At 42.6% G+C, this 27,500-nt stretch overlaps 4 protein-coding genes across 6 annotated transcripts in view; 1 reads left to right on the top strand and 3 right to left on the bottom strand.

The window, feature by feature from the left end:
• Positions 1 to 4,610: 4,610 nt before the first annotated feature.
• LOC113048741 (uncharacterized) lies at positions 4,611 to 10,769 on the bottom strand. 3 transcript variants are annotated; one of them, XM_026210566.1, is made up of 10 exons: positions 10,639 to 10,769; positions 10,395 to 10,567; positions 7,747 to 7,844; positions 7,592 to 7,668; positions 6,567 to 6,747; positions 5,725 to 5,830; positions 5,572 to 5,630; positions 5,397 to 5,482; positions 5,076 to 5,150; positions 4,611 to 4,797 (listed from the first exon to the last, which is right to left on the bottom strand). In XM_026210566.1, the coding sequence occupies exons 1-10, from the start codon at positions 10,691 to 10,693 to the stop codon at positions 4,643 to 4,645; spliced, it is 1,065 nt and encodes a 354-aa protein (XP_026066351.1). In that variant the 5' UTR covers positions 10,694 to 10,769; the 3' UTR covers positions 4,611 to 4,642. The 3 variants fall into 3 exon arrangements, with proteins under 3 accessions (XP_026066351.1, XP_026066350.1, XP_026066352.1); XM_026210565.1 differs by having other exon boundaries at positions 5,572 to 5,654; positions 10,639 to 10,767; XM_026210567.1 differs by lacking the exon at positions 4,611 to 4,797 and having other exon boundaries at positions 5,091 to 5,150; positions 5,353 to 5,482; positions 5,572 to 5,654; positions 10,639 to 10,768.
• Positions 10,770 to 13,591: 2,822 nt separating this feature from the next.
• Positions 13,592 to 16,192, bottom strand: mtfp1 (mitochondrial fission process 1). The gene is made up of 4 exons (XM_026210564.1): positions 15,861 to 16,192; positions 14,659 to 14,786; positions 14,308 to 14,540; positions 13,592 to 14,138 (listed from the first exon to the last, which is right to left on the bottom strand). The coding sequence occupies exons 1-4, from the start codon at positions 15,928 to 15,930 to the stop codon at positions 14,072 to 14,074; spliced, it is 498 nt and encodes a 165-aa protein (XP_026066349.1). The 5' UTR covers positions 15,931 to 16,192; the 3' UTR covers positions 13,592 to 14,071.
• A 1,795-nt stretch (positions 16,193 to 17,987) lies between these two features.
• Positions 17,988 to 27,500, bottom strand: part of LOC113048739 (WW domain-binding protein 1-like) — a 13,205-nt gene continuing 3,692 nt past the window's right edge. The window contains exons 3-4 of the mRNA XM_026210563.1: positions 20,693 to 20,881; positions 17,988 to 19,271 (exon numbers count right to left, since the gene is read on the bottom strand). Coding sequence (XP_026066348.1) covers positions 19,039 to 19,271; positions 20,693 to 20,881 — 422 coding nt within the window. The 3' untranslated portion in view covers positions 17,988 to 19,038. The remainder of the gene's footprint in view (positions 19,272 to 20,692; positions 20,882 to 27,500) is intronic.
• Positions 22,127 to 27,500, top strand: part of LOC113048738 (uncharacterized) — a 6,933-nt gene continuing 1,559 nt past the window's right edge. The window contains exons 1-2 of the mRNA XM_026210562.1: positions 22,127 to 22,330; positions 22,786 to 27,500. The exon at positions 22,786 to 27,500 is cut by the window's right edge and continues 1,559 nt beyond it. Of these exons, the coding sequence (XP_026066347.1) occupies positions 22,976 to 27,500 (4,525 nt within the window). The 5' untranslated portion in view covers positions 22,127 to 22,330; positions 22,786 to 22,975. The remainder of the gene's footprint in view (positions 22,331 to 22,785) is intronic.

Below are 27,500 nucleotides of genomic sequence, written 5' to 3'. Positions count from 1 at the left end.
TAATATCGAATGTTTTTCCACCAATGCCAATTTGTAATAATTTGTACAGTAAACCGTCATGCCAAATAGAATCGAAAGCTTTTTTAAAATCAATGAAACATGTAAATATTTTTCTTTGTTTGTCCTTTAGATTTTTGTTAATTAGAGTGTGGAGAGAATAGATGTGGTCAGATGTACGTTGTTTTGGTAAAAAGCCAATTTGTGATTTATTTAGGATGTTGTGTCTTGTGAGGAATGTCACTATGCGGCTGTTTATTATATTACAGAAGAGCTTAGCTAGACTACTGCCCACACAGATGCCACGGTAATTACTGGGATCCAGTTTATCTCCGTTCTTATATATGGGTGTGATCAGTCCTTCAGACCAGGCCTCAGGGAAGTCACCAGAACATAAGATCAGATTGAATAATTTAGCCAGAGCTTGAGTCATGGAAGGACTGCTGAGTTTGAGCATCTCATTACTGATGTTGTCCTGTCCACATGCCTTCTTTAATCTGAGCTGTTTAATGTGCTCTGATATTTCTGATGTTGTTATAATCATGTCCAGTGGATTTTGGTAATTTTTGATGGTTTTCTTTAGATCGTCTAGTTTTCTCTGTGTTTTAGTTTGGGGCTGGTTGAGGTCTGGTTCTAGTGTTTGGTAAAGAGTTTTAAAGTAAGAGCTCCAGACTGTGCCGCTCTGGAGGAATGTGTCTGATTTGGGGCTTTCAAATTTTTTTAAGAGATTCCAGAAATTGTTTTGGTCTATTGATTGATCGATTTCATCAATTTTAGCTTCATAATATTGATCTCTTTTGTTACAAATGAGTTTTTTATAATTTTTCACACACACTCTCTCTCTCTCTCTCTCACACACACACACACACACACACACACACACACACACACTCTCTCTCTCTCTCTCTCTCTCTCTGAGATTATGTACTGCACAGAATAAATCTGTAATCATCGAGGTAAATTTGACTGACACACCTTCTATATTTCTCCTGAGTGAGTTGCTTTTGCGCGAGGACTTCTCAGAACAGTCTGCTGTTTTATTAGACGGGCCTGTGCATATTTGACTTTAAGCGCATATGAAGATCATACACACACACACACATCATTTAGTTTGTAGGGGCTATTTTGTGAACAGGGTTTAAGAGTTGAATGTGTGTCGTCTGTGTGTGCGACATAATTCGCCCAGATTTTCTGTCATGCATTACTGCCATTAGTCAGCCGTCCGACTCTTAAAGTGACACTTCAGACTCCATTCAGTGACCAGTGCATCCACAGCTGGCCTTCATATTTGGCCCTCAGTTCCCTTCATTATTTGTGTGTAGTAGAACCAAGGTCCCACGTCACTGAGATTCCAGGGTTGCTCTTAAGTGGGTTCCCTTTTCAGTGACCCTGGTCTTCACATGGGCCTCTCATCTGTGCTCTCATCAGAACAGCAGTTAGATGAGGGTGTGTGTCTCAACCAACATTGATCAGATCAACACACTGCTGTACAGAACGAGGAACCGAGTCGGGCAAAGGTTGCATCCACAATCAGTAAAAGCATAGCTATACTAGCTTCTCAATCAATCAATCAATCAATCAGTCCTTTATTTATATAGCGCTTTAAACAAAATACATTGCGCCAAAGCACTGAACAACATTCATTTGGAAAACAGTGTCTCAATAATGTAGAATGATAGTTAAAGGCAGTTCATCATTGAATTCAGTGATGTCATCTCTGTTCAGTTAAATAGTGTCTGTGCATTTATTTGCAATCAAGTCAACGATATCGCTGTAGATGAAGTGACCCCAACTAAGCAAGCCAGAGGCGACAGCGGCAAGGAACCGAAACTCCATCGGTGACAGAATGGAGAAAAAAACCTTGGGAGAAACCAGGCTCAGTTGGGGTCAGTTCTCCTCTGACCAGAAGAAACCAGTAGTTCAATTCCAGGCTGCAGCAAAGTCAGATTGTGCAGAAGAATCATCTGTTTCCTGTGGTCTTGTCCTGGTGCTCCTCTGAGACAAGGTCTTTACAGGGGATCTGTATCTGGGCTCTAGTTGTCCTGGTCTCCGCTGTCTTTCAGGGCAGTAGAGGTCCTTTCTAGGTGCTGATCCACCATCTGGTCTGGATATGTACTGGATTAAAACTGCAAGAGTGTGTCTGCCTCCCGAACAATGTTAGGTAGGTTATTCCAGAGTTTAGGCGCCAAATAGGAAAAGGATCTGCCGCCCGCAGTTGATTTTGATATTCTAGGTATTATCAAATTGCCTGAGTTTTGAGAACGTAGCGGACGTAGAGGAGTATAATGTAAAAGGAGCTCATTCAAATACTGAGGTGCTAAACCATTCAGGGCTTTATAAGTAATAAGCAATATTTTAAAATCTATACGATGTTTGATAGGGAGCCAGCGCAGTGTGGACAGGACCGGGCTAATATGGTCATACTTCCTGGTTCCTGTAAGAACTCTTGCTGCTGCATTTTGGACTAGCTGTAGTTTGTTTACTAAGCGTGCAGAACAACCACCCAATAAAGCATTACAATAATCTAACCTTGAAGTCATAAATGCATGGATTAATATTTCTGCATTTGACATTGAGAGCATAGGCCGTAATTTAGATATAATTTTGGGATGGAAAAATGCAGTTTTACAAATGCTAGAAACGTGGCTTTCTAAGGAAAGATTGCGATCAAGTAGCACACCTAGGTTCCTAACTGATGACGAAGAATTGACAGAGCAACCATCAAGTCTTAGACAGTGTTCTAGGTTATTACAAGTAGAGTTTTTAGGTCCTATAATTAACACCTCTGTTTTTTTCAGAAATTAGCAGTAAGAAATTACTCGTCATCCAGTTTTTTTTATATCGACTATGCATTCCATTAGTTTTCCAAATTGGTGTGTTTCACCGGGCCGTGAAGAAATATAGAGCTGAGTATCATCAGCATAACAGTGAAAGCTAACACCATGTTTCCTGATGATATCTCCCAAGGGTAACATATAAAGCGTGAAGAGTAGCGGCCCTAGTACAGAGCCTTGAGGTACTCCATACTGCACTTGTGATCGATAGTCAGTTTGAAGGTTTTGGGGACATATCCTAATGACAATGAGGAATTATTAATAGTCAGAAGAGTATCTATGACTTCTGGAAGCACCTCTTTTAGGAGCTTAGATGGTATAGGGTCTTACATGTTGTTGGTTTAGATAATTTAGAAAGTTTATACAATTCTTCCTCTCCTATAGTAGAGAATGAGTGAAACTGTTCCTCAGGGGGTCTATAGTGCACTGTCTGATGTGATACTGTAGCTGACGGCTGAATGGTTGCAATTTTATCTCTAATGGTGTTGATTTTAGAAATAGTTCATAAAATCAGTACTGGTGTGATGTTGGGAAATGTCAACACTTGTTGAGGCTTTATTTTTCATTAATTTAGCCACTGTATTGAATAAATACCTGGGGTTATTTTTGTTTTCTTCTAAAAGTAATTGGATCTAGCAGTTTTTAATGCTTTTCTGTAGGATAGGTTACTTTCCCGCCAAGCAATACGAAATACCTCTAGTTTTGTTTTCCTCCAGTTGCGCTCCATTTTTCGGGCTGCTCTCTTTAGGGTGCGAGTATGCTCATCATACCAAGGTAATCAGATCAACATTCTACAAAACTTAAGTGAAAAAATCTAATCCGAAGCAATAATACAGCTTCTCTTCCCTGCAAAAGATCCAGTGAAGAACGTAAATATTTAACTTAAAAGCAAAAAGTTAAGCAGGTATCAGTATTAATTTCAGCATTGGTAGTGGAGGGTGATCCTCTCAGAATGGTGCAATGTGGCATGATGCATCTTCACCTTCTCTACACCTTGTGGCAAGCAGTGCAAACAACAGAAGTCATTAAGGCCGATTTATGCTTCTGCGTCAAACCTACATCGTAGGCTTCACATGGACGCACTCCCTTACAGCATAACCTGATGTGCAGCTTTCTAAATATCTGCCTACTCATCGTGCTCAAATGATTCTGACACACCACTGTTGTGTGAGAAACTCATGAAAAACAGAGAGAGAAAAGAAATGGATGGAGAAACACTACTGAATGCTGACCCACTTAAAATTCAAAACAGAATAAGTTAGTCACAGTTTGACAAAATCAGATATGGGAGATAAGCTAATATTGGATGACTGCTTCAGTATCAGTTTCAAATGAAGCGAACCACAGTTTGTTTCCTATTATAATGGGTCCGTAGTGGTCTTTGGTTTAGGTTAGATTTTTTAATCATAACATGTTGTAGAACCACATGTGACCGTTATAACACTTTGGAAAGGGTTTATGACCACTAGATGGCTACAGCATAAACAATTTTAAAAAGCCTTAAGTAACCTCTTTCCCCGATTCAACTATGTAAAGAGTCACTGGTTCAGAACACTAAGTCAACAGACAAGCAAATCTACAAAATCAAAAGCCACGAACCAGCATGGAAGACCAGAACACATACACACCAATATTAGCATATGATCCACCTTTCCAAACACTTTTCTTTTACACCTCCATCTGCTCAAACACATGCAGGTACTGCGTCCTCAGAAGAGAGTAGAGTAACGGACCAGAGCTCCAGCTACACACACACGCACACACGAGAAACACACTGAACCCATTTGATCAGGTTTATTTGAAGCTCATGGTCAGTATTTGGAGAGCAGATCTCTGCTGGGCCTGTAGCCCATGCGTCCTCCTCTCCAGAAACACAGGTAATAGCTGACGGCCAAAACACCTGCGACGGTCCCCAGCACTGCCACCACAGACACCACGATCAGCCACACCGGAGAATCACTCGGACCTGGAACACACACACCTTTCTGTGAACTGCACAGCTTTTCTACAGACTATTACATGGACCAAACAATATTTTCTATCCCCAACCCTAAACCTCCCCCTTACAGAAAACCGTATTCTAGCGCTTTCAGAAACAATTTACTTTTTAGAATCATCTTTTCCCTCCCACCTGGGGACAGCAGGCCAGTCCCCACAATGTCAAATTTCAGGTTGTACTATCCTTGTGGGTATATTTGGTTTTTATAAACCCAGGCTTTAATAAAACTGCTGAGGATCACAAACCACGCTCGGCGCTCGTCTGTGTGTCCGGAGATTCCTCGATCACAAACGGCCCCAGGACTTTACGAGCCGACACACCTAGACGACAAAACCAGGCAGTTAATGGTCAGCTCAAGTCACCTTTATATAGCGCTTAAAAAAATAAAAAAATAAGTTTAAATTGTGTCTGTGCAATCCAAGTCAATGATATCGCTGTAGATGAAGTGACCCCAACTAAGCAAGCCAGAGGCAACAGTGGCAAAAAACTGAAACGCCATCGGTGACCGAATGGAGAAAAAACCTTGGGAGACACTGATCAGACGCTCCTGACTGCAGAATACACACCGCTCACAGGGTCCGTCTTCTGGAAGAAGCTGGTGTCGCAGGAGGAGCAGATGTAGCTCTGGGAAGGATCATCCAGGAGCTCCCACCTGCCCCAAACACACACACACCAGCATGAGCTTCACACACACTCCTGCATGAGTCTTCTTAACTATTCTGAAGGTGAAGCGTGTCTGACCTGCGCTGCTGCTGGATGTAGTGGCACGCTCTCCGGTCCATGCGCTGGACGTCCCACGCCTCCAGATCACAGAGAAGGAAGATCTGTCACAAACACAGCAGCTGAGGAACACTGCATTAACATCACGACACCAGCTCAAAGCACAGCACTCACATTCTGTCCAACAGCAAACTTGAACGCTTGGAGATACAGGCGCATTTCAGCAGGACGCCTCCTCCGCAGAAAGCTGGAGTTTCCCCATTTACTTTCCATCAGACACCTACAACCACACGCGTGCTTAACCTCATAGGTGACTTGACTGCGCATCAGAATATTTCTATTTTGCTTTACAATACAGACCGTGTCCAAACAGCTTCACTGCATTAAACAGGAAAAACAATGCAATGCAAGAAGACAATAGGAAACACTACATTTTCAGTTAAGCTCCGTTCAGAGGACTTTCCTGAAAATACTAGTCAGTCATCTTAATGGATGAAAACTCACAGGGTATTCGCTTTCTCTTGTTCCTGGTCAAAAACTAAAAATTGCTTCTGAACCGCATTATACGGCGCTGATGCCAAATACTGAAGTATTACTGGAGTTTAAAGAAAACCCTCCTAAAAATCAATATTTGCAAAAAAAGAGCCTCATTATTAGAGCTCAAGTTCAGTGCACGGAAAATATTTTGCTTTTCTTCCAGTTAGCACAGGTTTAGTTTTGGAACGGACGGACCGAAGGCCTCATTGATCTGAGCTCATGCACAGCTTGAGTGAGGAAAAAACAAAACAAAAAAAAAAAGACTTACAAATATTAAACCATTGAATTTATTTAAATCCTATGTGCATGAGCTCAGATCAACAAGGCCTTCATTCAGTCCATTCCAAAACTAAACCGGTGCTAACTGAAAACAAGATTGAACCCAAGACCGTGATACAGAAGATTGACCAGTGTTTTTAAGCAGGTGGGTCACTCCTGACCGTGAACATGACATCAGCGGGAGGGTTTTAGTGTGTTACCCGGCGTTGGTGATGATGGGATGCACATGAGCAGCACGGCTGATGTCTGCATCTGTGGATGCCATACAGCTCTCCATGTAGATCCAGAGCGGCCTGTGACTCCGGGACTCCACAGTGGCTCTGACGGGAAGAGCGGAGCCCAGCCGGAAGTGCAGAGCCGGAGCCGGAGCGCTGAAGTCACCTGCACACCAGAGGCACAATCTCAGGATAAACGCATTCATTACGGTGTTCCTGAGCCTCGAGTTACAGTCTCTCTGCACCACATCGACTTTCATTATGGGTTCATTCCTGCCATCCTGTGCCTTTTGGACCGAATAAAACAAACTTTTAAAATAATTTCATGATCTAGAGATGGGGCAAAATGGGGAGATCAAAATGTAAAATTACTTTATCGCCTTTAATATGCTTAAAGTTCAGTGTTCTTTACAGTGTTGGGGTGTTACGCATTACACAATTAACAAAAAAAACCTTCAGTTACTGAGAAAAAGGGTGGTTTAATTTCAGTTAAATATGGAAGAGTTCACAGTTACAAAAGGGGTTAAATCTGAATGCTTTTACACTCATACATATTTGATTGCCTTTTCATAAACCGCAGTGACCGCTCCAAAACATGAAACACCAATGTTTCAGGAGTTTAGGACATGCTTCAAGCATTTTATTTCCCATTGGGGTTTTTGCAGGTTTTAAATTAACTTTTTTCCCAAGACACTATTAGATGCCATTGTTTCTTGTTGTAGCTGGGCAAAAACAGCATTACTATACATCTCGGTTTAATTATGGTAATTTGTAAATCCGTAACCCTTTACATTTCCAAAGTAACCTTCCCAACAGTGGTCGTTTAGGAGTAAGACCTCTTTAAAATGTATATTCCTCATTAAAGGCAGTAAGATCAGTGAAGAGGCAAGTTTAAGGCGGGATCATGTTTACAGGGATACAAGACGGCACTGAATACCAGAATGACCCAATGCAAGAAAAAAAATCAGGGAAGGATGAAGAGGTGTCATGAAAGTGAGGTTAACACTGACTGTTCATGAACTCCAAGCTGAAGGTCACCGCTCCATCATCATCATCCTCCTCCTCTTCCTCAGTGCTGCTCACAGGTCTGTGCAAAACAAGCTCAAAGACTTGAATGAAAGCCTAGACTCCGTCTCCATCATGAACTCAGTAACTGATCACCTACAGCTCATAGACGCACTGGACGGCGTGGGAGAGGAAGGGCAGCACTGGCGAGCGCTCATAGGTCAGCAGGTTCGAGTATGTGACCCGGTTCAGAGTTACCTGCCAGAGAGAGATCCGTCTGAACACAGTGCTTCATTACATCTAGCTGACGCTTCCATCCAAAACCACTTACAAGTGAGGACAGAGGCCATCACAACCAACAAGGATACGCAAGTTATAACAAGTCTCGGTTAGCTTAATGTGGTTCACATAGCAAGGGTTCTTTATAGAATAAAAACCGATAGAACAGGAAAAAAACGGAGCAAGCTAGTGTGGTTCGAGACCTTTTTTGCTTTTGATGAATAAAGAACAAAAAAAAAAATACAAAAAGATTAGAGAAGCTAGAGCTAGTTTTAAGAAAACAAGTTAGTAAGTGAAGAGTACAAGTCTAAAAGGGACTATTGCCTTGGTTTCCCCCAATAATTAGAATAGAGAACCAAACCAAATATGGTTTTCAAGATAATCCTATAATCAGTAAGATCCATTAAATTATTCCAAATTACATTAAAAAAAAAAAAAAAAGTTTAAAGTTAAATCCATTGTGTTACACTTTAGGTATTGTAATCAGACTACTTTTAGATTACTTTCAACGCATCTCATTAAACATTGATTTGAATTATTATCAAGCCATATTCATAGAAAAAATACATTCCAATTGTAATAAACGACGAAGTGCTCTAAACACTATATTACGGAGTTTTCCAAACTGGGTTTCTGAAGGGGTTCAAGTACGGTGCCAGTAAGAGGACTTGTGAGATGTTATGTTGAGGGAATGACATGTTTTTCTCGCCACGAGTAAATGCGTAAACAAATCTGCATGATAGCAACCCGGAATTATCAGAGACTGATACAATTTTATTACTATATTTATACATAGAAATGTTATTCGCTTACAATTTACATTATGTAAATGTCGAGCATTTACAGTACGCTTTTATTTAGTACTGAAGTACTCAGAACACGGCCGCGGGAAGTGGGGGTGCTGCAGCACCCCCTAGTGACGAGAGGGAGATTAAAAAACAATGTAGGCCTATTAAAATATTTTGCACAATTTATAAATTCCTTATGAATATTTTAGAAAATGATTTTGACACACGTAGGCTATTACGTATATTTTGGATTTTAATTTCATATTTTGAGGCCTAATCAACACGGGTTCGGAAGTTATGTTGTCAACGTCAGGCAGGCAGGTTTGGTCGCCGAGTAACGAGGTTTCCCGCTCGTTCCATGCAGAATACATCCATCTTTATATAATACAGCGCACCTCGACATTTGTACACCTGTAACCAGGACACCCCGCCTGCATGTAGCTCAGGTAAGAGCATTGTGCTGCCGCGCTTGTAACATTTATTTTTTTGGCAACAAGTGTGGGATCAGCTTTGACTAGCCAACAATTGTAAGTAGTACACTATAGTATTTTTGTAAGGTGGTGGGGATGGAGATGGAGAGTATTATTTCGTTCGTGTGTTCTTTGCGTAATGGTTGTGGAGAACTGTTAAATAACGTTTAAATAGTCGGAGATTATTTCCTTGTGGTTTGTGTAAAAAGGTTGGAGATGGAGACAGAAAGCTTTATACTGTGCGTGTGTTCTTTGCGTAATGGACGTGGAGAACTGTTCAATAAACAAATTGCTTAAATAGTCAGAGATTATTTCCTTGTGGTGTGCGTAAAAAGATTTTGGAGTTAATAGAGTTGCGTGTGACATAAACGTGCAGTGACTCAAGCCAGCTGACCAAATCGATTGCATTGTTTTAGCGTTATTGTGTTATAAGTTATAGCGTTATAAGTTTGATTAATATTATATTTTGTTGTAATATTATTTGTTGTATCTAAATAAGTTGCATGTACGGATAGGCTATCTGAAATTGTAATGAAAGTAATTATTTCGTTTTCTTTCGATTATTAAACTTTTTTTCTGATTCTGCTTCTGCTTCAGAATAATAGCGCATTGCACATATCTGAGAACTGATGTCTGTGTGTTTCAGACCCTGGCTAGCTGTGCACTGAAGTGTATATGACAATAAAGTAGTAAATCTAAATGTATTTATTTTTAAAATGTATTTTAAATAGGCCTATAGGCTCATAAGTTTTTTGTCAAAAAAAAAAAAAAAAAAATTCACAGCACCCCCTGTTCAAAATTACTTCCCGCGGCCCTGACTCAGAACGTCAAGTAAAGAGATCGAAATTGACGCAGAAAAAAAAACGAATTAAAAAGGAGTAAAAAAAGGCTAATAATAATAATAATAATAATAATAATAGCAGGGGAAAGACTGCAATACCGTTAATGGACGTAAGACTATAGGATCGATAAGACGTTTTTTTATATATATATATTTTATTAAGCACTATGTGATAGTCATTATAAACTTCAGTTGAATGCTGACCATAGCATGTAATACTGCCTGGTAAACACACACACACACGTGGTGAGAGGGGATCAGAAGACACAAAAGTTGGTGAAAAACAGTTAGGAGAACCACTAAAATAATGAATAAATCTCTATTGTGGAAATGTAATCCCTAATGAGTAGTTGTAGTCTGATTACGAGCATTAAATAAAATAAAATGAATCAGGAATCTGATTGTGTAATCATCCAGATGTAATCGGTACCTTCCGGGAGAAGCCGCAGGTCCGCAGAGAGACGGAGAAGAGCAGCGTGTCACCGGACTCCGTGGCGTTCGGAGGACAGTCCCCCAGCAGAGCTCTGGACGGATCCAGCTTCTGATGCGAGTTCAGTCTCCAGCGGACCGTCACGGAGTCCCCGCCGCAGTCCACCGACACTTCTGCGCACAAACCGCTCCGGTTCATCAGAACTCGCTCACAGCCAGCGCCAAACGAACGGAGAGAAACCTACCGTTCTGTGCCACTGCAGCGGCGACGAGCATCAACAGCAGCCGTCCTGAACCCATCTTCAGCCGAACTGGAGCCACGCGTCTCTCTGCTTTAACTGAGCTGCTGCTCGTCACTGAACCAGCGCCAGGTGCGCGTCATTAACTCCGCCATTAACTACCCCTCACAGCGTTACCTTATCAGGTGACCTTTTAAAGGAACTAGGAACTTTCTGAAACCACAGATAACTCTTTCATTTGGAACAGAGTTCTGTCCACCTGACACATTTCAGTGTGTTGTTAGCACACAATGTTATTTATCTTAAAATGACTTCAATACCTGAGATCTAACAAACCTCTATCTCATACAAGAATACGCTACCAGTCAAACGTTTTTGATCCGTGAGATGTTTTATGTTTTTAAAGATGTCTCTTCTGTTCACAAAGCCTGCATTTATTTGATCCAAAGTACAGCAACAGCATTAATATGTTGAAATATGTTTACTATGTAAAATAACAGTTTTTGTGTGAATCTGTGTTAAAGTGTAATTTATTTCTGTGATGCTCCGCTTTATTTTCAGCATCATTCCTCCAGTCTTCAGTGTCACATGATCTTCAGAAATCAGAATAATATGATGATTTACTGCTCAAGAAACATTTTTAATGTGCATTAAAAAAACTCATTTTCTAAAGTGCCGAAATGTCAAAATTAGTAGGCTATGATATATATATATATATATACTCAACTACTTTAATAAAGAAAAACCTGTCATGTATTTACAGATGAAACTGACCTGCACCTGAAGTCCTGAACAGGTCACATGTAAACTCATTCCTTTGGTACATTGAATAGGCATAAATCTAAAATAATAATAATTAAAACCAAAACAAATAAATCAGCTGCCAGGCCACCAGTGATTCTCCCGATGCTCAATTCAGGCCTGATCGAGACTAAATATGAACGTGTTTACTCATCTCACCTGCACAAAAACACATTCACTGTTCCTCAAATGGATAAAAACTGTCAAATGTAAACTCAGAATATTATACAAACCTGCAATATTTATGTTATATATGAAAATATAATTTATGTATTTAATCCCATTTTTTTAACCAATGTCTTTGCCACTGACCTTCGATGATCCAGTTCAATCATAATAATCATGTGTTATTGCTGAATAATGTTGAACTTCTCCTGCGACATATTCTTCAAGCAGTTTGAGCTGTGTCCTGCATTTCCTTCAGCCTGAGGCACATTCATTCCACTTTTGATGTGAAAGGGTTTTTACATTTGTAAAATAATTTATATTAAAAACAAAAAGGTAAATCCCTGTCTAGATTTAAAAAGTAACTCAAAAGTAACGTAACATTACTTTCCATAAAAAGTAACCAAGTAATTACATTTTTAGGGAATAATGCAATTTTGTAATCATTGCTTGTCAAAGTAATTTCCCATCGGATTTGTGTTCAGATGGTTTGGAATCATGACACTGTCTGCAGAATTCAGTAGGTTATTATAAATCAACATAAGGATAAGTGTATTTTTTTATTTATTTGATTTTTCATTTAAATTATTAATAAAACTTTTTTTAATCAAAACACTTGTGATTGTTAAATGATTAACAACCCTAATGTTCCTGTTTATCTATAGATTCTTAAATCTATCATGCATCCAAATCTGAAAAACTTTTTTTTTTTTTGCTTTATTGACACTATTTTCCTGTTTAATGCTGTTCAGTTGCTTTGTTACAGTCTTTATTGTTAAGGTGACTGTTTTAGGATGAAAGAACTGAATGGAATTGTGATGCTTGAGCCCAAAACTCACAAAGTGCAGTATGGAGTACCTCAAGGCTCAGTACTAGGGCCGCTACTCTTCATGCTTTATATGTTACCCTTGGGAGATATCATCAGGAAACATGGTGTTAGCTTTCACTGTTATGCTGATGATACTCAGCTTTATATTTCTTCTTGGCCTGGCGATGCTAACAGAATGCATAGTCGATATAAAAAACTGGATGACGAGTAATTTCTTACTACTAAATTCAGAAAAAAACAGAGGTGTTCATTATAGGACCTAAAAACTCTGCTTGTAATAACCTAGAACACTGTCTAAGACTTGATGGTTGCTCTGTCAATTCTTCGTCATCAGTTAGGAACCTAGGTGTGCTATTTGATCGCAATCTTTCCTTTGAAAGCCACGTTTCTAGCATTTATAAAACTGCATTTTTCCATCCCAAAATTATATCTAAATTACGGCCTATGCTCTCAATGTCAAATGCAGAAATGTTAATCCATGAATTTATGACTTCAAGGTTAGACTACTGTAATGCTTTATTGGGTGGTTGTTCTGCACGCTTGGTAAACAAACTACAGCTAGTCCAAAATGCAGCAGCAAGAGTTCTTACTAGAACCAGGAAGTATGACCATATTAGCCCGGTCCTGTCCACACTGCACTGGCTCCCTATCAAACATCGTATAGATTTTAAAATATTGCTTATTACTTATGAAGCCCTGAATGGTTTAGCACCTCAGTATTTGAATGAGCTCCTTTTACATTATACTCCTCTACGGCAGTCATATCACCCTGGAGCCCAAGACCGGTTTCCCACTGAAGCTAAGCAGGGTTGAGCCTGGTCAGTACCTGGATGGGAGACCTCCTGAGAACACTGGGTTGCTGCTGGAAGAGGTGCTAGTGAGGCCAGCAGGGGGCGCTCACCCTGTGGTCTGTGTGGGTTCTAGCGCCCCAGTGTAGTGATGGGGACACTATACTGTCAACAAGCACCGTCCTTCGGATGAGACGTTAAACCGAGGTCCTGACTCTCTGTGGTCATTAAAAATCATTTTTGTTTAAAGCTCTATATAAATAAAGGTGATTTGACTTGACAGTAAACATTTTGATCTTAGTTATGAGCCATGTTCCTAAAACCCCAGCATCAGCATTAACAACTGAGATAATCTAAAAACCAAAAAAGTTCTGAATAGTCTGAGAAATTAAAGATATTTTATTAACAAAATATGTGTTTAATGACACTTTTTGTGCTCCAGCAGAACATCAGAACTAAACTTGCATAGAGTTTATGGCTTCATGAGAAACGCGGCTGATCCCTTTACTGTGAGATTAAACACGAGTGACAGATCAGAGAAAAACACATCAGACTGATCCGATACCACACTATTTAGACACTCGCCCTTCACTAGTTTATCATTTATACAGAAACATACAGTACTGGATTCTTTAACCATTGACCAGAAATAAAATCCCTGCAATAATGAGACAAAAGGGCCGAAGAAAACACCTGAAAACAAACAAACATGAAGTCTGAGAGAGGCACAGTTCATCTGAAACACCAGAAATCACATCTGTGTCAGATGACTTTCTGACGTTTCTGCTGATGATCACAGACCGGCGCTCAGAGGTCAAAGGTCAGGGGCCAGGGGCCAGGGGTGTCGTGATGAGGCTCATTCATGTTTTTCTCCTTCACCATAGAGTTTCCGCAGACTGGAGTCCAACAGGAAATCCACTGACCTGAAACATTAAAACACTGAGACATCAGACACACCTGTAACACAAACACACTCACACTCACACACACACACACAAACTCTCTCTCTCTCTCTCTCACACACACACTCACACACAAACACAGTCTCTCTCTCTCTCTCTCTCTCACACACAGATACACACACACACGCACCTGTCGATGGGTTTGATAATGAAGGGGATGGTGGAGAGGCCAATGGCGGTTGTAGTCCACTTGCGCACAGGAAGTGGCCAGCGTGTGGTTTTTCCCAACAGGAAGAGCGAAGCGGCGCAGACACGGTTGATGGTGAATCCAGGAATGGCGACCGAAGCCAAAGCCTGCCAGACGAACGTATCGACCACAGCGACGGCCACTCGCGTCACCTTCCCATGATCCTCAGCGTGAGCCTGCAGACACAACCAGCCGAGCGGTCAGTGAGAGCAGAGCCGACCAGACCAGACCGACCCAGAGCGATCCAGACTGACCCAGACCAAACCAGACCGACCCAGAACGACTCAGACTCACCGCCGCTGCTTTCCTGCCTTTGTCCAGCGCGTCAGCTGACACGTATGCGGTGGCCACGGCGTAACTGGCCCACACGGCGCTGACCGGCACCAGCGCACGGAAGGCCTCGCCCACCTCGTTAGCGTAACCTGCAGACGAACAATCACACGCTTACATCGGTGAAACTCCATCAAACCTCACTTCAAGCACACAGAGCTGACCTTCTGCTTTAGTCAGGAACACTTCATGTGGTGAGTGTTTTCTGCTCGAGTGTGTTTGTTAGTGTGATGAAGAACGATTGATCGGAGACGCTGTGAACCGAATCAACAGCTGTGTCACACTGGAAGCAAGGTTATGAAAACTGTGTGAAGAGTTTAGAAAAAGTGAGCCAAATAACAAGAAATGTGTCCCAGTGATCACAAAGATGAACTATAAAATACTTTAGTTAGACTAGAGCAATAATTGTGTTTTAAGATTGGATATAAATGCTTTAGTGGGACTGAAGTCCAAAACCTGTCAGTCAAAGTCAAAGTCAAAGTCACCTTTATTTATATAGTGCTTTAAACAAAATACATTGCGTCAAAGCACCTGAACAACATTCATTAGGAAAACATTGTCTCAATAATGCAGTCACACTATACTTGTCTTCAGCACGGACATCACTGTCAAATATTACTGTACTGCAACATAGTTAAAACAATTATACAAATTACTGCTTCTGAAACATCTGGAAGGGTTTGTTGAACATATGAACTGTCTGCTCACTCGTCTCCTCTGCTGGTTGGTTTGGATAGTTTTACTTTCAATGAAAACTATTTAGATTTAGCAGTTTTTACAATTCCAGATTTATTGGATTTTATTGGAAGGACTTGGATTAGTTTTGCTGTTAGTTCAGGAGTGCTGATGTGTCATTTAGAGAATAGAGTGTGTACAGTACAAAAACACATTACACCTAAGGAATGAACCCATACAACATGAACACTGGGGAGTGTGTGTGTGTGTGTGTGAGTGCGAGTGCCCAGAGGACATCAACACATTAATTCCTGTATTAGGAGCATGAATCAGCAGCAGATCAGTGTGACATTCATGAACCACAGCTGATGAATCTGAATCACTGAAGAGCTCAAATCAAAGATGAGAGACCAGATCTCTCACACACACACACACACACACACACACACACACACACACTCCTGGAGGTCACTCGAGTGACTTTGACTCACCTAGAAATCTCACCCATGTGTCCCGATAAATGTCCACTTCTTTGCTGTGTGTCTCGGGCGTGTGCTCCATCCTGACCGTGTGTGTCTGATGTGTGCTGCAGGTCTCAGATCAGATCAGACCGTGTTCTGATGCTCGTGCAGTCAGAGCCGCCATACTGTCACTGAGGGAGCGTCTGCAAATCACACTCTCACACACGACACGACACATTATTTGATATCTGATATCATATCTGATAATTGTGCTTCAGTTCAAGAGCTCAGTGGTGACAGGAGCTCAAAAGTTAATTTACTATTTCTGTGAACCACGGGGCTAAAAATCATAATGATTTGTGAAACGTAATAAATTGTGAGTTTGATTAAAAAAATGAATTAAAAAATAAATAAAAACACGTTTTCCTTCACTGTCTAAAGACAACTGATGACCAAATGGTGCTGGTGTCCGTTTCCTGTGACTTTTATCAGCGGTGTTTTCAGATAGTCCCTAGATCGGTTCTTCCGTAAAATACTCCGGAAGTAAGGCGATACTAATATAATAACAATAATAATAATAATAATACAAACACATGAGTAATGAATTGCTATTCTAGACAAGGTTTGCTCATTCTCGCAAACTTGACTACATGAGGGTGCATTTAAAGTCTGCGGTCTATACATGTTATTAAATATGAATATAATGTTTTACACCTGAAAAAGAGACAAACCAGGAGAATACCTGAGCAGTGTAAAAGATCACGAATGACAGACTGATCTGTCTTTTGGATCTAGAGAGACGACAGCACACAGAGAACAGAGACTATGATTATGGTTGTTATTATTATGTAAGTCACATTTTAAAGGAAGTTTCAAAAATGATTACAACAGCAAGATATATATGAGCCTGTCACAAACTAAGACTGAAGCAAGATCATCTCTTACATGTACTGTTGTGCAAAAAGAGAAAGTATACATGAACTTATTTACTGATTGTACAGATCTGTAACTCCGCAGTGATCAGAGAGATCATCAACACCAGACTTCTCCTCACCGAGCAAAGCCTGCTGATTAACCAGTGAAATAATCATTAGATGGGACAATTATCAGAATAGTTATTTGCTACAGCGTCTCTCAACGTGTCTCTGTGTGTGAAAGTGTGACATTTGCCAAGTATGGTAGCCAATACTCGGAATTGGTGCTCTGCATTTAACCCACACAAGTGCACACACACAACAGTGAGAAGTGAACCCACACACACACACACACACACAACAGTGAGAAGTGAACCCACACACACACACACACACACACAGCAGTGAGAAGTGAACACACACACACAACAGTGAGAAGTGAACCCACACACACACACACACAACAGTGAGAAGTGAACCCACACACACACAAACACACACACACACACAACAGTGAGAAGTGAACCCACACACACACACACACACAACAGTGAGAAGTGAACCCACACACACACACACACACACACATGCGTTTGTTTTTGTGAAAGGTGGGTTCATCCCATAGGCGTGATGGTTTTTATACTGTAGTGTGCAGGTTAGTAGTGTGATGCTGATCCAGGAGTCAGGACTCGTACCTGAGCTTTAGTTCAGGTGTCTGGATCTCAGAGAACCACAGACAGATCTGACGGGACAACACTTGGTTTAAAGGAGTGTTAGAGGTGTGGGGACTAATCTACACTTTGAAGAAACTAAATTAAGAAAAGATTTTAAAAGATGTTGACAAACTTGTAAGACTTGTCTAAAGCTTGTATGCAAGCCTCTGCTGGTTATTATCAGAGCTGGTTAGATCACTTACAAACTCTAATCTCTTATTGATTCTATGACAAAAACTGTAGTTAGTAACAAAATCCAATACATTACACATTTTAAATAACAATCAGACTTTTAGAAAATTTAGATTACCTTTATCCTAATTGTTGCATTGATTAAAATAGGATCTTATTCTTGTACCATATTGTTATAAAAATACAAAGAGGAAGAAAATATATTCCATTTGTTGTTATCAACCACATGAAGTGCATTAAACCTTCTATTACATCAGGGTATTAATCATAACCAGTGCATTGTCTAGAGCAAACATAATGATATGAGCAGATGGACATCAGAAACACAGACAAACAGCTCAGTGCCAAAGCTGGTTTATTATTTTATTACAAAAATAAAATACAAATGACTAAAGAGTCACATCAGAAGTCTTGCTGAAGAAGCGACTGTAGAAACACCGCACAGCTCTCAGTGCTTCATCATCTTCATCTTCATCATCTTCATCACCAGCTGCTTCAGAAACCCTCACGGACCGTCAGAAGACTCAGGTAAATACGGTACACTAATGTTATAAAGAGTATGCAGTAAAACGGCTCGACAGAAGAACTGGTTTGCGCTGTTTTTGGCTCGATATTAAACCTCTTTTTCATTAATCACACATTTGACGACAGACTTGGAGCTGCTCGATGTCAAAGGCTTCATATTTCAGACGCTCAGAACAATCATCGTGACGCCGGACACCGCTGATGAATCCAAAAACAGCTAGGAGACAGACAAACCTCGGGACACAGAAGAGAGAAACACAGTGAAGGTGTTCGCTCTGATTACACAGGGCTCGAGTCGAGTATTGCTCCTTACTGCAGCTCACAGAGGCCTGGGATTTTGCATAGTCTAGTTCTTTAGTTCTTTAGTTAGTCTGGATCTCCACTGGGAAAGGCACAGTCTGTAAATGTTGTGGGAATTGGTCTGGAGTCCAAAGGTTTTGAGGATGTCATCGTCCTTCAGTGAAACCGAAGCGGAAACATTCTGATGGTGATTTTAGCCCTTGATCTGATCACACCTGAGCTTCACTAATGAACACTAATCAGAGAGACGAGTCATGTGACTGCTCCCTCACACACACACACACAGGACGGCACGCATCTTTACATCAGCCGAGAGAAACCGCTAAGGCCACGATGAGACACGAGACGATCAGCTGACTGTGTTTATCTGCTCTATTAGCACTCAGCACAAACTACACTGTGTGTGTGTGTGTGTGTCTGAGCATCGCTCTGTCTGTGTGTGTGTGTGTGTGTGTGTGTGTGTGTGTGTGTGGTCTCGGGGCAGCTGTGAGAGTCTAACAGTGGTGTGTATATCTGGTTCAGTGTGTGAGAGGGAAGCGAGGGGTTACACAGAAGTCCGTCTCCTCAGTCCTGACCACAGCTGGCGGACCCCTGACACAGAGCCTCCTCCTCGGGCCCCGAGCCCTCGTCCAGCTGACACACACACACCTCGATGCCGGAGTCTCCGGTGACGTGTCTGCGCCGGCCGCTGGGCTCCTGGGTCTCCTGTGTCTCTGGAGGAGAGTAGGGTGGAGGAGGCGTGGGGGGGTGAGCCATCACCTCCTCGTAGTCGGGCAGCTTACAGTCCGTCCAGAAGCCTGTAGGTGATGCACACACACGGTCAGAGCTCCACACAAACCACAGACTACTGACCGACCAGCAGGTCAGTCTTCAGGAGGAAATAATAATGCAGGAGAGAGCAGACGATGGAGTCGAATAAAACGCCTCAAGCGCAGACACCCGTCCACACACACGAGCAACACGACATTGCTTCGATCCTGAAAGAATCAAACGTTTAATTGATTCGGTTCAATTGCAATGACTCACTTATTAACAGTGACTTGCTGCCACCTACTCGCATGTCTTTAATATTCCAATATCAATAATCAATGTTTTATTAACACATCAAAACATTATTTATGCATTTGAAACGGCATGTTAAATGCATTCATGTTCCGCACTGAACAGTGGCATGTAAAATAAGAACATTTATACTCCAGGGCCGTTGAACGTTTGAATCTGATTGGCTGAAGAACGTTCTACGGTGTGCAATTATTTTCAGGGATTCGCACGGTCAGCGCAGTTCCAGGCAGCTTTTGACCACATTACATGACCATATCACTTCGTCAAATGATTTACGCAGAGTAACGCAATTTCGATTCTCTGTATGTATGTACTGTACATGTGGAAGAATTGACCATAAAGCAGACTTGAACTTGAACCTCTACATCCCTGAAAGACAGCGGAGACCAGGACAACTAGAGCCCAGATACAGATTCCCTGTAAAGACCTTGTCTCAGAGGAGCACCAGGACAAGACCACAGGAAACAGATGATTCTTCTGCACAATCTGACTTTGCTGCAGCCTGGAATTGAACTACTGGTTTCGTCTGGTCAGAGGAGAACTGACCCCAACTGAGCCTGGTTTCTCCCAAGGTTTTTTTCTCCATTCTGTCACCGATGGAGTTTCGGTTCCTTGCCGCTGTCGCCTCTGGCTTGCTTAGTTGGGGTCACTTCATCTACAGCGATATCGTTGACTTGATTGCAAATAAATGCACAGACACTATTTAAACTGAACAGAGATGACATCACTGAATTCAATGATGAACTGCCTTTAACTATCATTCTGCATTATTGAGACACTGTTTTCCTAATGAATGTTGTTCAGTGCTTTGACGCAATGTATTTTGTATAAAGCACTATATAAATAAAGGTGACTTGACTTGACTGATTAAAACATAAGAATTTAAAAAAAAAAGATGATGCACTCTTCTAGAAAAAAATGGTTTTATAAGTTAAAAATGCCCATAAAAGGAAAATATTTAAAAATGATTAACGATTATTTTTTATCAGTGTGAACTGACCACCACACAAGAATATGAAGAATTACAAAAACTTTAGGAGTCAGTTTAAGATACAAGCACTCAGCAAAATATTGTCTATTTATCATCGATAAATCACAGAAACTGTAGAGATATTATGTCAGTATGTGAGAGCAGCAGTGTGGAGGTGGCACTCACGCAGGGTGAGAGGAGGAGGAGGAGGAAGAGGAAGAGGAGGAGTGATGAAGGCGCTGGATGCTCCCTGATACGCCATCAGACTGATCTCCCTCTGTCTCTGCTCCTGCTGCAGACGCATCTTCACTCGCCGGTGTCTGTACGCACAGCAGCAGCTCAGCAGGATGATGAGGGACCAGACCAGCCAGAACCCTGCACACACACACACACACACACACGCATGTGTGAGTGAGGGTGTGTGTGTGTGTTTGTGTGTGTGTGTCTGTTTCTGTGAGTGTGTGTGTGTCTGTGTGTGTGTGTGTGTGTGTGTGTGTCTGTCTGTGTGAGTGTGTGTGTGTCTGTGTGTCTGTCTGTGTGAGTGTGTGTGTGTCTGTGTGTCTGTCTGTGTGAGTGTGTGTGTGTGTGTGTCTGTCTGTGTGAGTGTGTGTGTGTGTGTGTCTGTCTGTGTGAGTGTGTGTGTGTGTGTGTCTGTCTGTGTGAGTGTGTGTGTGTCTGTGAGCGTGTGTGTGAGTGTGTGTGTGTGTGTGTGTGAGTGTGTGAGTGTGTGTGTGTATGTCTGTTTCTGTGAGTGTGTGTCTGTCTGTGTGAGTGTGTGTGTGTGTGTGTGTGTCTGTCTGTGTGAGTGTGTGTGTGTGTGTGTGTGTCTGTCTGTGTGTCTGTCTGTGTGAGTGTGTGTGTGTGTCTGTCTGTGTGAGTGTGTGTGTGTGTGTGTCTGTCTGTGTGAGTGTGTGTGTGTGTGTGTCTGTCTGTGTGAGTGTGTGTGTGTGTGTGTCTGTCTGTGTGAGTGTGTGTGTGTGTGTGTCTGTCTGTGTGAGTGTGTGTGTGTCTGTGAGCGTGTGTGTGAGTGTGTGTGTGTGTGTGTGTGAGTGTGTGAGTGTGTGTGTGTATGTCTGTTTCTGTGAGTGTGTGTCTGTCTGTGTGAGTGTGTGTGTGTGTGTGTGTGTCTGTCTGTGTGAGTGTGTGAGTGTGTGTGTGTATGTCTGTGTGTGTGTGTGTGTGTCTGTCTGTGTGAGTGTGTGTGTGTGTGTGTGTGTCTGTCTGTGTGAGTGTGTGTGTGTGTGTGTGTGTCTGTCTGTGTGTCTGTCTGTGTGAGTGTGTGTGTGTGTCTGTCTGTGTGAGTGTGTGTGTGTGTGTCTGTGAGCGTGTGTGTGAGTGTGTGTGTGTGTGTGTGAGTGTGTGTGTGTATGTCTGTTTCTGTGAGTGTGTGTGTGTCTGTGTGTGTGTGTGTGTGTGTCTGTCTGTGTGAGTGTGTGTGAGTGTGTGTGTGTGTGTGTCTGTGAGCGTGTGTGTGTGTGTGTGTGTGTGTGTGTGAGTGTGTGTGTGTGTGTCTGTGACTGTGTGTGTCTGTGAGTGTGTCTCTGTGAGTGTGTGTGTGTGTGAGTGTGTGAGCGTGTGTGTGAGTGTGTGTCTGTTTCTGTGAGTGAGTGTGTGTGTGTGTGTGTGTTCAAAAGGCTTCTTCCTGTGACCAATGGACATATGCAACGTCACCATCATGTGTATCACGTGCGATGAGGAAGTTGAGCAGGTGCGCTGAGCAGACATGCAGAACGCGAACTCTTTCCAAGAGCAATCCATTTAATCTCTCATTCGTCTGCAATATCTCAAACTTACTGATGCAATATAGGTGTGCGTGCATATAAAGTAAGTGTATCTTATTGTTCTTTATTTAAATCAGCCGATTGTTTGATCCCGCGAGTGAGATTCATCTAGCGCTACTGCGCCATGTGTATATGTGTTTATAACAATATATATATAGTTGATTTGTCACCATTAAGCTTGCTTTCATGTTCATTATATCTGATGCAAGTAATGTCAAGTATTTACTGTGAGATATGTTAATGTTTTATCGAGTTATTTCGAGACTAATGTCTTGCCGTTTACAATACACTAAATGTGTGCCTCAGTCACGTCTAGTGCAGTAATAGCGCCACCTTGTGGGCTGTCATAGAACGACTGCTCTAGTTAAATGCACAGGCATTTTCCACTGCTTTAATTTGTGATTCAATTTTATATTTTAAAGGATTGCTATTGCGTAATTGTTTGTAAATGTTATTTTAATAATTATTCATGTATATTTATTTTATATTCTGTTCCAGAACCACAACTTTACCATCAGTAAACTGCTTAATGAGATTCAAAGTCTGGGGTGATTTCTTCAAGTTAGAAGATATTTAAACAGTTCTGACCGACTGTCTGCAGGGGTTCGAATCCACCTGAATCAGTTTAACAATTTGAAACCTCAATTACAAGTGGTCCTTCGAGCCGGATCTCGAATTACTGCAGAGAATGACATCCCAGACAGGGCCTCCAGTGGTCCGCCCCAGACGACATGTAAAGCCACCTGCATATCTAGCAGACTTCCAAGTACAAAGGCCTGGATCTGAGAGGAGATCCCAGCAATCTGCATGTTCCAGCGATGATGAAGCTAAGGCTGTCGATCCCCCGCTGTCTTCAGAGTGTGAGTCCGGTGTCTCTACACCTATAAGTCAGCGTCCACCCCTCAGTGATCTGGTGCTACTGGATGAATGGCAAGATATAAGAGGAGACTTGCAGAGAGAGAAGGAAGGACTGCATCCTCAGGCTCGACAGTCTGCCTGGGAGGACCTGCAGAAGGAGAATGATGATCTTCGCAGCTGCATTCAACAACTGCCAGAGATTTTAAGTGCATTGCAAGGTCTTAAAGCAGAGAATGCCTTCATAAAACGAGAAATACAGCAGTTAGCCACTACTGTGGCCAACCCACACAAATTAATGTCTCCCATACCACCTCCTCAATTCCATGAGCCAGAAACATGTCATAGCCAGCCAGTGCCCATCACAAAAAGCAGAGACTTCCACGAGAACCCCTCTGCCCAGATCAGGCAGCTAACAGATCAGGTGAGGGACTGTGACATTTCATCCATACCTGATAATCAGCATGAAGCTATGCCAAGGTATCGTACCCCTGCTCAGAGAGTGAATACTCCTCCTCATGCTCAGGCTTATCCATATGCTGAACCTATCCAGGCTGATAAGAAGGTCTTAAGAGACCCCTATTATTCGTCCTTGGATGTCAAAGAGTCCTATCCTGCACGACGCTCTGAGGACATTCCCAAATCTGCAGCACCATGCTTCCAGGAGAGAACATACAGAGGACCTAAGCCTTCTATACCCTCATTCACAACACCAGATCCAAGAGAGTTTTCAAGATTGCGCATGGCATTAGAGAACCTCCTCCCTGCCGACGCCACCGAACGCTTCAAGTATCAGATACTTACAGATCATTTACAATTAGAGGAGGCACTACTAGTGGCAGATTCCTATTGCAATTCAACACACCCTTATACAGACACTATGCAAGCTCTCATTAAGATGTATGGACAACCACACAAACTGGTCCTGCAGAACATTGCTGAAGTAATGGATGGCTCAAACATTAGAACAGGAGACGTGAAAGCTTTTAAGCTGTTTGCCCTTCGTGTGCGTTCTCTAGTGAGCATGCTGGAACAACTGGGAGCAGAAGGAACGGTTGAGTTGGACTGTGGTTCACATGTGTCACGACTTCAAAGTAAACTACCTCATGAGCTGAGAACTAGCTTCAAAAGATACATCCACCCATTGAGGGTAGCCATACCAACTCTCCTTGATTTTTCTAACTGGTTGGAGTACGAGCTCCAAGTACAAGATGATGGCTCCAGGATTACAGGTCTTCCACCAGAACCCATCATTAAGAAAAGGCAGGACCGCCGTGACCCAAGAGCTTCAAGGAAACCAACCTCCATTTTGCTGGGCACGGAGAAATCCATGACTGGGGGTGAATTCCAATTACCGACTCCAGATGTGAAGATTAAATCTGCCAGATTCAAAGGAAGACTGCATGCATATTGTCCTTACTGTGACAATAACAATCATTTCTTGAATGGGTGTGACAATTTCAAGGAGCTCACAAAGGAACAGAAGGAATCTTGGATCCGTAAAAACAATCGATGCTGGTGCTGTGGACGGAGTCATCACGCTTCAAAATGCAACCTGAAATCCCCCTGTAAGACATGCCATAGGAAACACCTCCTTATCCTGCATGATGTAAATGAACGGATTGTTGCTAACGAATCTGAAATGGACACTAAAGAAAACTCCTGTCTGGTTAACACCACCAAAGATGTCTTGTATGTGGATCGCCCAGTTTACAGCCGCAAGGTTCTCTTAAAGGTGAGCAAAGTTATCATTACCAATGGGGACAAATCTATTGAGGCATATGCCGTGTTAGACGATGGGTCGGAGAGGACCATACTGCTCCACACAGCAGCACAGCAGTTAAATTTGAAAGGGCAGCCTGAAGACCTAATACTGCGGACGGTGAGACAGGACCAACAGGTTCTTCACGGGGCGGCAGTCTCATTTACTGTATCTCCTGTCACTAACCGACACAAGAAATTCCACATTCAAGGTGCCTTTACGGCCGAAAGGCTTGGTCTAGCTGAGCAAACTCACAATGTTACATCCCTCCAGAAGAAGTACAAACACTTAGTTGGACTGCCTTTGCAACAAATAGATCGAGTACAGCCTGTACTACTAATTGGCTCCGATTGTCCACACCTTGTCACCCCAATTGAGCCTGTTCACCTAGGCCCTCCAGGTGGACCTGCTGCAGTTCGAACTAGGCTAGGCTGGACTCTACAAGGCCCTACACACGAGATCAGACAAAGACTCAACACTCACCAATGCCTCTTTACTGCCATCTCCCCTAATGCTGATCTGTTTGCCCAAGTGGAAAAGCTATGGCAGATGGATGTAATTCCGTACCGCAGTGAGAAAGTAGTGACGAGGTCAAAACTTGATCAAGAGGCCATCAGACTCTTGCAAGAGAAAACAGTGAGAGTTAATGTGGATGGTGTCATGCGTTATGCTACCCCGCTCCTTCGCATACAACACATGCCCACTCTGCACATGCCAAAGGAAGCTGTTGTGCCGCAGTTAAGAAGCATTGAGCGGAAGTTGATGAAAAACCCTGATCAGGCCTGTGCTTATAAAACTGAGATTGAGAGACTCAAGAATGCTAGCTATGTAGAGAAACTGCAACCATGCGAGGCTGAGAGATCACACGAATCATGGTACATCCCTCACCATATGGTCACTCACAACGGCAAGAATAGAGTTGTTTACAACTGCTCATTTCAATATGAGGGCCAGAATTTGAACAAGCTGCTTCTTCCAGGTCCCACCTTAAGTCCCAACCTGTTAGCAGTGCTACTACGTTTTCGTGAGCATTCCACAGCCTTAAGCAGTGATATCCGGGGGATGTTTCATCAGGTGAGGCTGCTCCCTGATGACAAACCTTTACTACGGTTCCTGTGGAGAGACATGACCTTAGAACAAGCACCAGATGTGTACCAGTGGCAAGTGCTTCCCTTTGGGACTACTTGTAGTCCCTGTTGTGCCACGTTCGCCCTGCAAAAGCATGTGCTGGACCACACTCAACCAGGAGAAGAGGTGAGAGAAGTCATAGAAAAGTCGTTCTATGTTGACAATTGTCTCCACAGCCTCCCCTCCAAAGATGCCGCCAAAGATCTTGTTGATCGACTCTATGCCTTACTAAATGAAGGAGGCTTTGAATTGCGACAGTGGGCCAGTAATTGCCCGGCAGTGGTTTCTCACCTTCCCTCCGATACAAGATCGAACAGCTGTGAGCTCTGGCTTAGTCAGGGACTGCAAGATACTCATGAATCTACCCTTGGACTGCTCTGGCATTGTCAGTCAGACACTTTGCATTACAAGCACAGGATAGTGAACAGTACTAAAGTAACAATGCGCAGCATATATCGGGTCCTGGCCAGCCAATACGATCCCCTCGGCTATATTATTCCATACACCACTCGAGCGAAGATGCTGGTGCAGCGCCTATGGGATAAAAAGCGTGACTGGGATGACCCAGAACTGCCTGAAGATCTGCTCCGCTTATGGAGTTCATGGGAGAAAGAACTGAGAGATCTGAAAAAGATCTCACTACCAAGATGCTATTCCAGTCCAGACTTGGATCTGCCAACTAGCAGACGTGATATACACATATTCTGTGATGCATCGGAGCAGGCCTATGGATCCGTGGCCTATTTGCGGACAGAAAATGCCGAAGGCCAAGTTGAAGTTGCATTTCTAGCAGCCAGATCAAGGGTTGCCCCCCGAAAGCAGCAGTCTATACCTCGCCTCGAACTATGCGCAGCTCTGAGTGGTGCCCAGCTCTCCAATGTCCTTATCACAGAACTCACTATCCCCATTGGTTCCGTAACACTCTGGTCAGATTCTATGACAGTACTTACCTGGCTGTTGTCAAGTTCTTGTCGTTACAAGGTGTTCGTGGGAACTCGGGTGGCGGAAATACAAGAACTCACAGCATCTGCAACTTGGCGTTACATACGATCCGAAGATAATCCTGCGGACAGCATCACAAGAGGTAAACGCCTGTGTGACCTAGTAAAAGGAAGCCAGTGGAATCAAGGTCCTTCATTTCTCAAACTGCCACCAGCAAATTGGCCCAAGCTACCTTTCTCGCCTGTTGAAGAACAGAGTAGTGAGTTAAGGCAGTCTGTATTTTGTGGATCGACTACAGTTGTACCTTTGCCAAATCCACAGCAGTATGACACACTGGCGGAGTTCATAAAGGCATGCAGTCAGCAGCTTCACGGGGCGGCAAGCATTACATGCGCTGACAAACTGAGAGAAGTAGAACAAACAGTGCTTCGTCAAATGCAGACCGAGTCCTTCCCTACCGAGATGGTCCAACTGAAGTCTGGGAAACCAGTATCTGGTACGAGCAGGTTGGCTTCTCTCTCTCCTG

This window comes from Carassius auratus, chromosome 30 (assembly GCF_003368295.1).
Source record: "Carassius auratus strain Wakin chromosome 30, ASM336829v1, whole genome shotgun sequence".
Taxonomy (NCBI): Eukaryota; Metazoa; Chordata; class Actinopteri; order Cypriniformes; family Cyprinidae; genus Carassius; species Carassius auratus.
This window is presented reverse-complemented; position numbering and strand designations above follow the sequence as displayed.

Coding starts and splice junctions, on each gene's coding strand:
- LOC113048741 (XM_026210565.1), bottom strand. CDS start 10,693: ATGGGTTCAGGACGGCTGCTGTTGATGCTCGTCGCCGCTGCAGTGGCA. Junction 7,669..7,746: donor GTCCAGTGCGTCTATGAGCT/GTAGGTGATCAG, acceptor TGTTTTGCACAG/ACCTGTGAGCAGCACTGAGG. Junction 5,483..5,571: donor TACATCCAGCAGCAGCGCAG/GTCAGACACGCT, acceptor TGTTTGGGGCAG/GTGGGAGCTCCTGGATGATC.
- mtfp1 (XM_026210564.1), bottom strand. CDS start 15,930: ATGGAGCACACGCCCGAGACACACAGCAAAGAAGTGGACATTTATCGG. Junction 14,787..15,860: donor CACATGGGTGAGATTTCTAG/GTGAGTCAAAGT, acceptor GTTCGTCTGCAG/GTTACGCTAACGAGGTGGGC. Junction 14,139..14,307: donor ATTATCAAACCCATCGACAG/GTGCGTGTGTGT, acceptor TTAATGTTTCAG/GTCAGTGGATTTCCTGTTGG.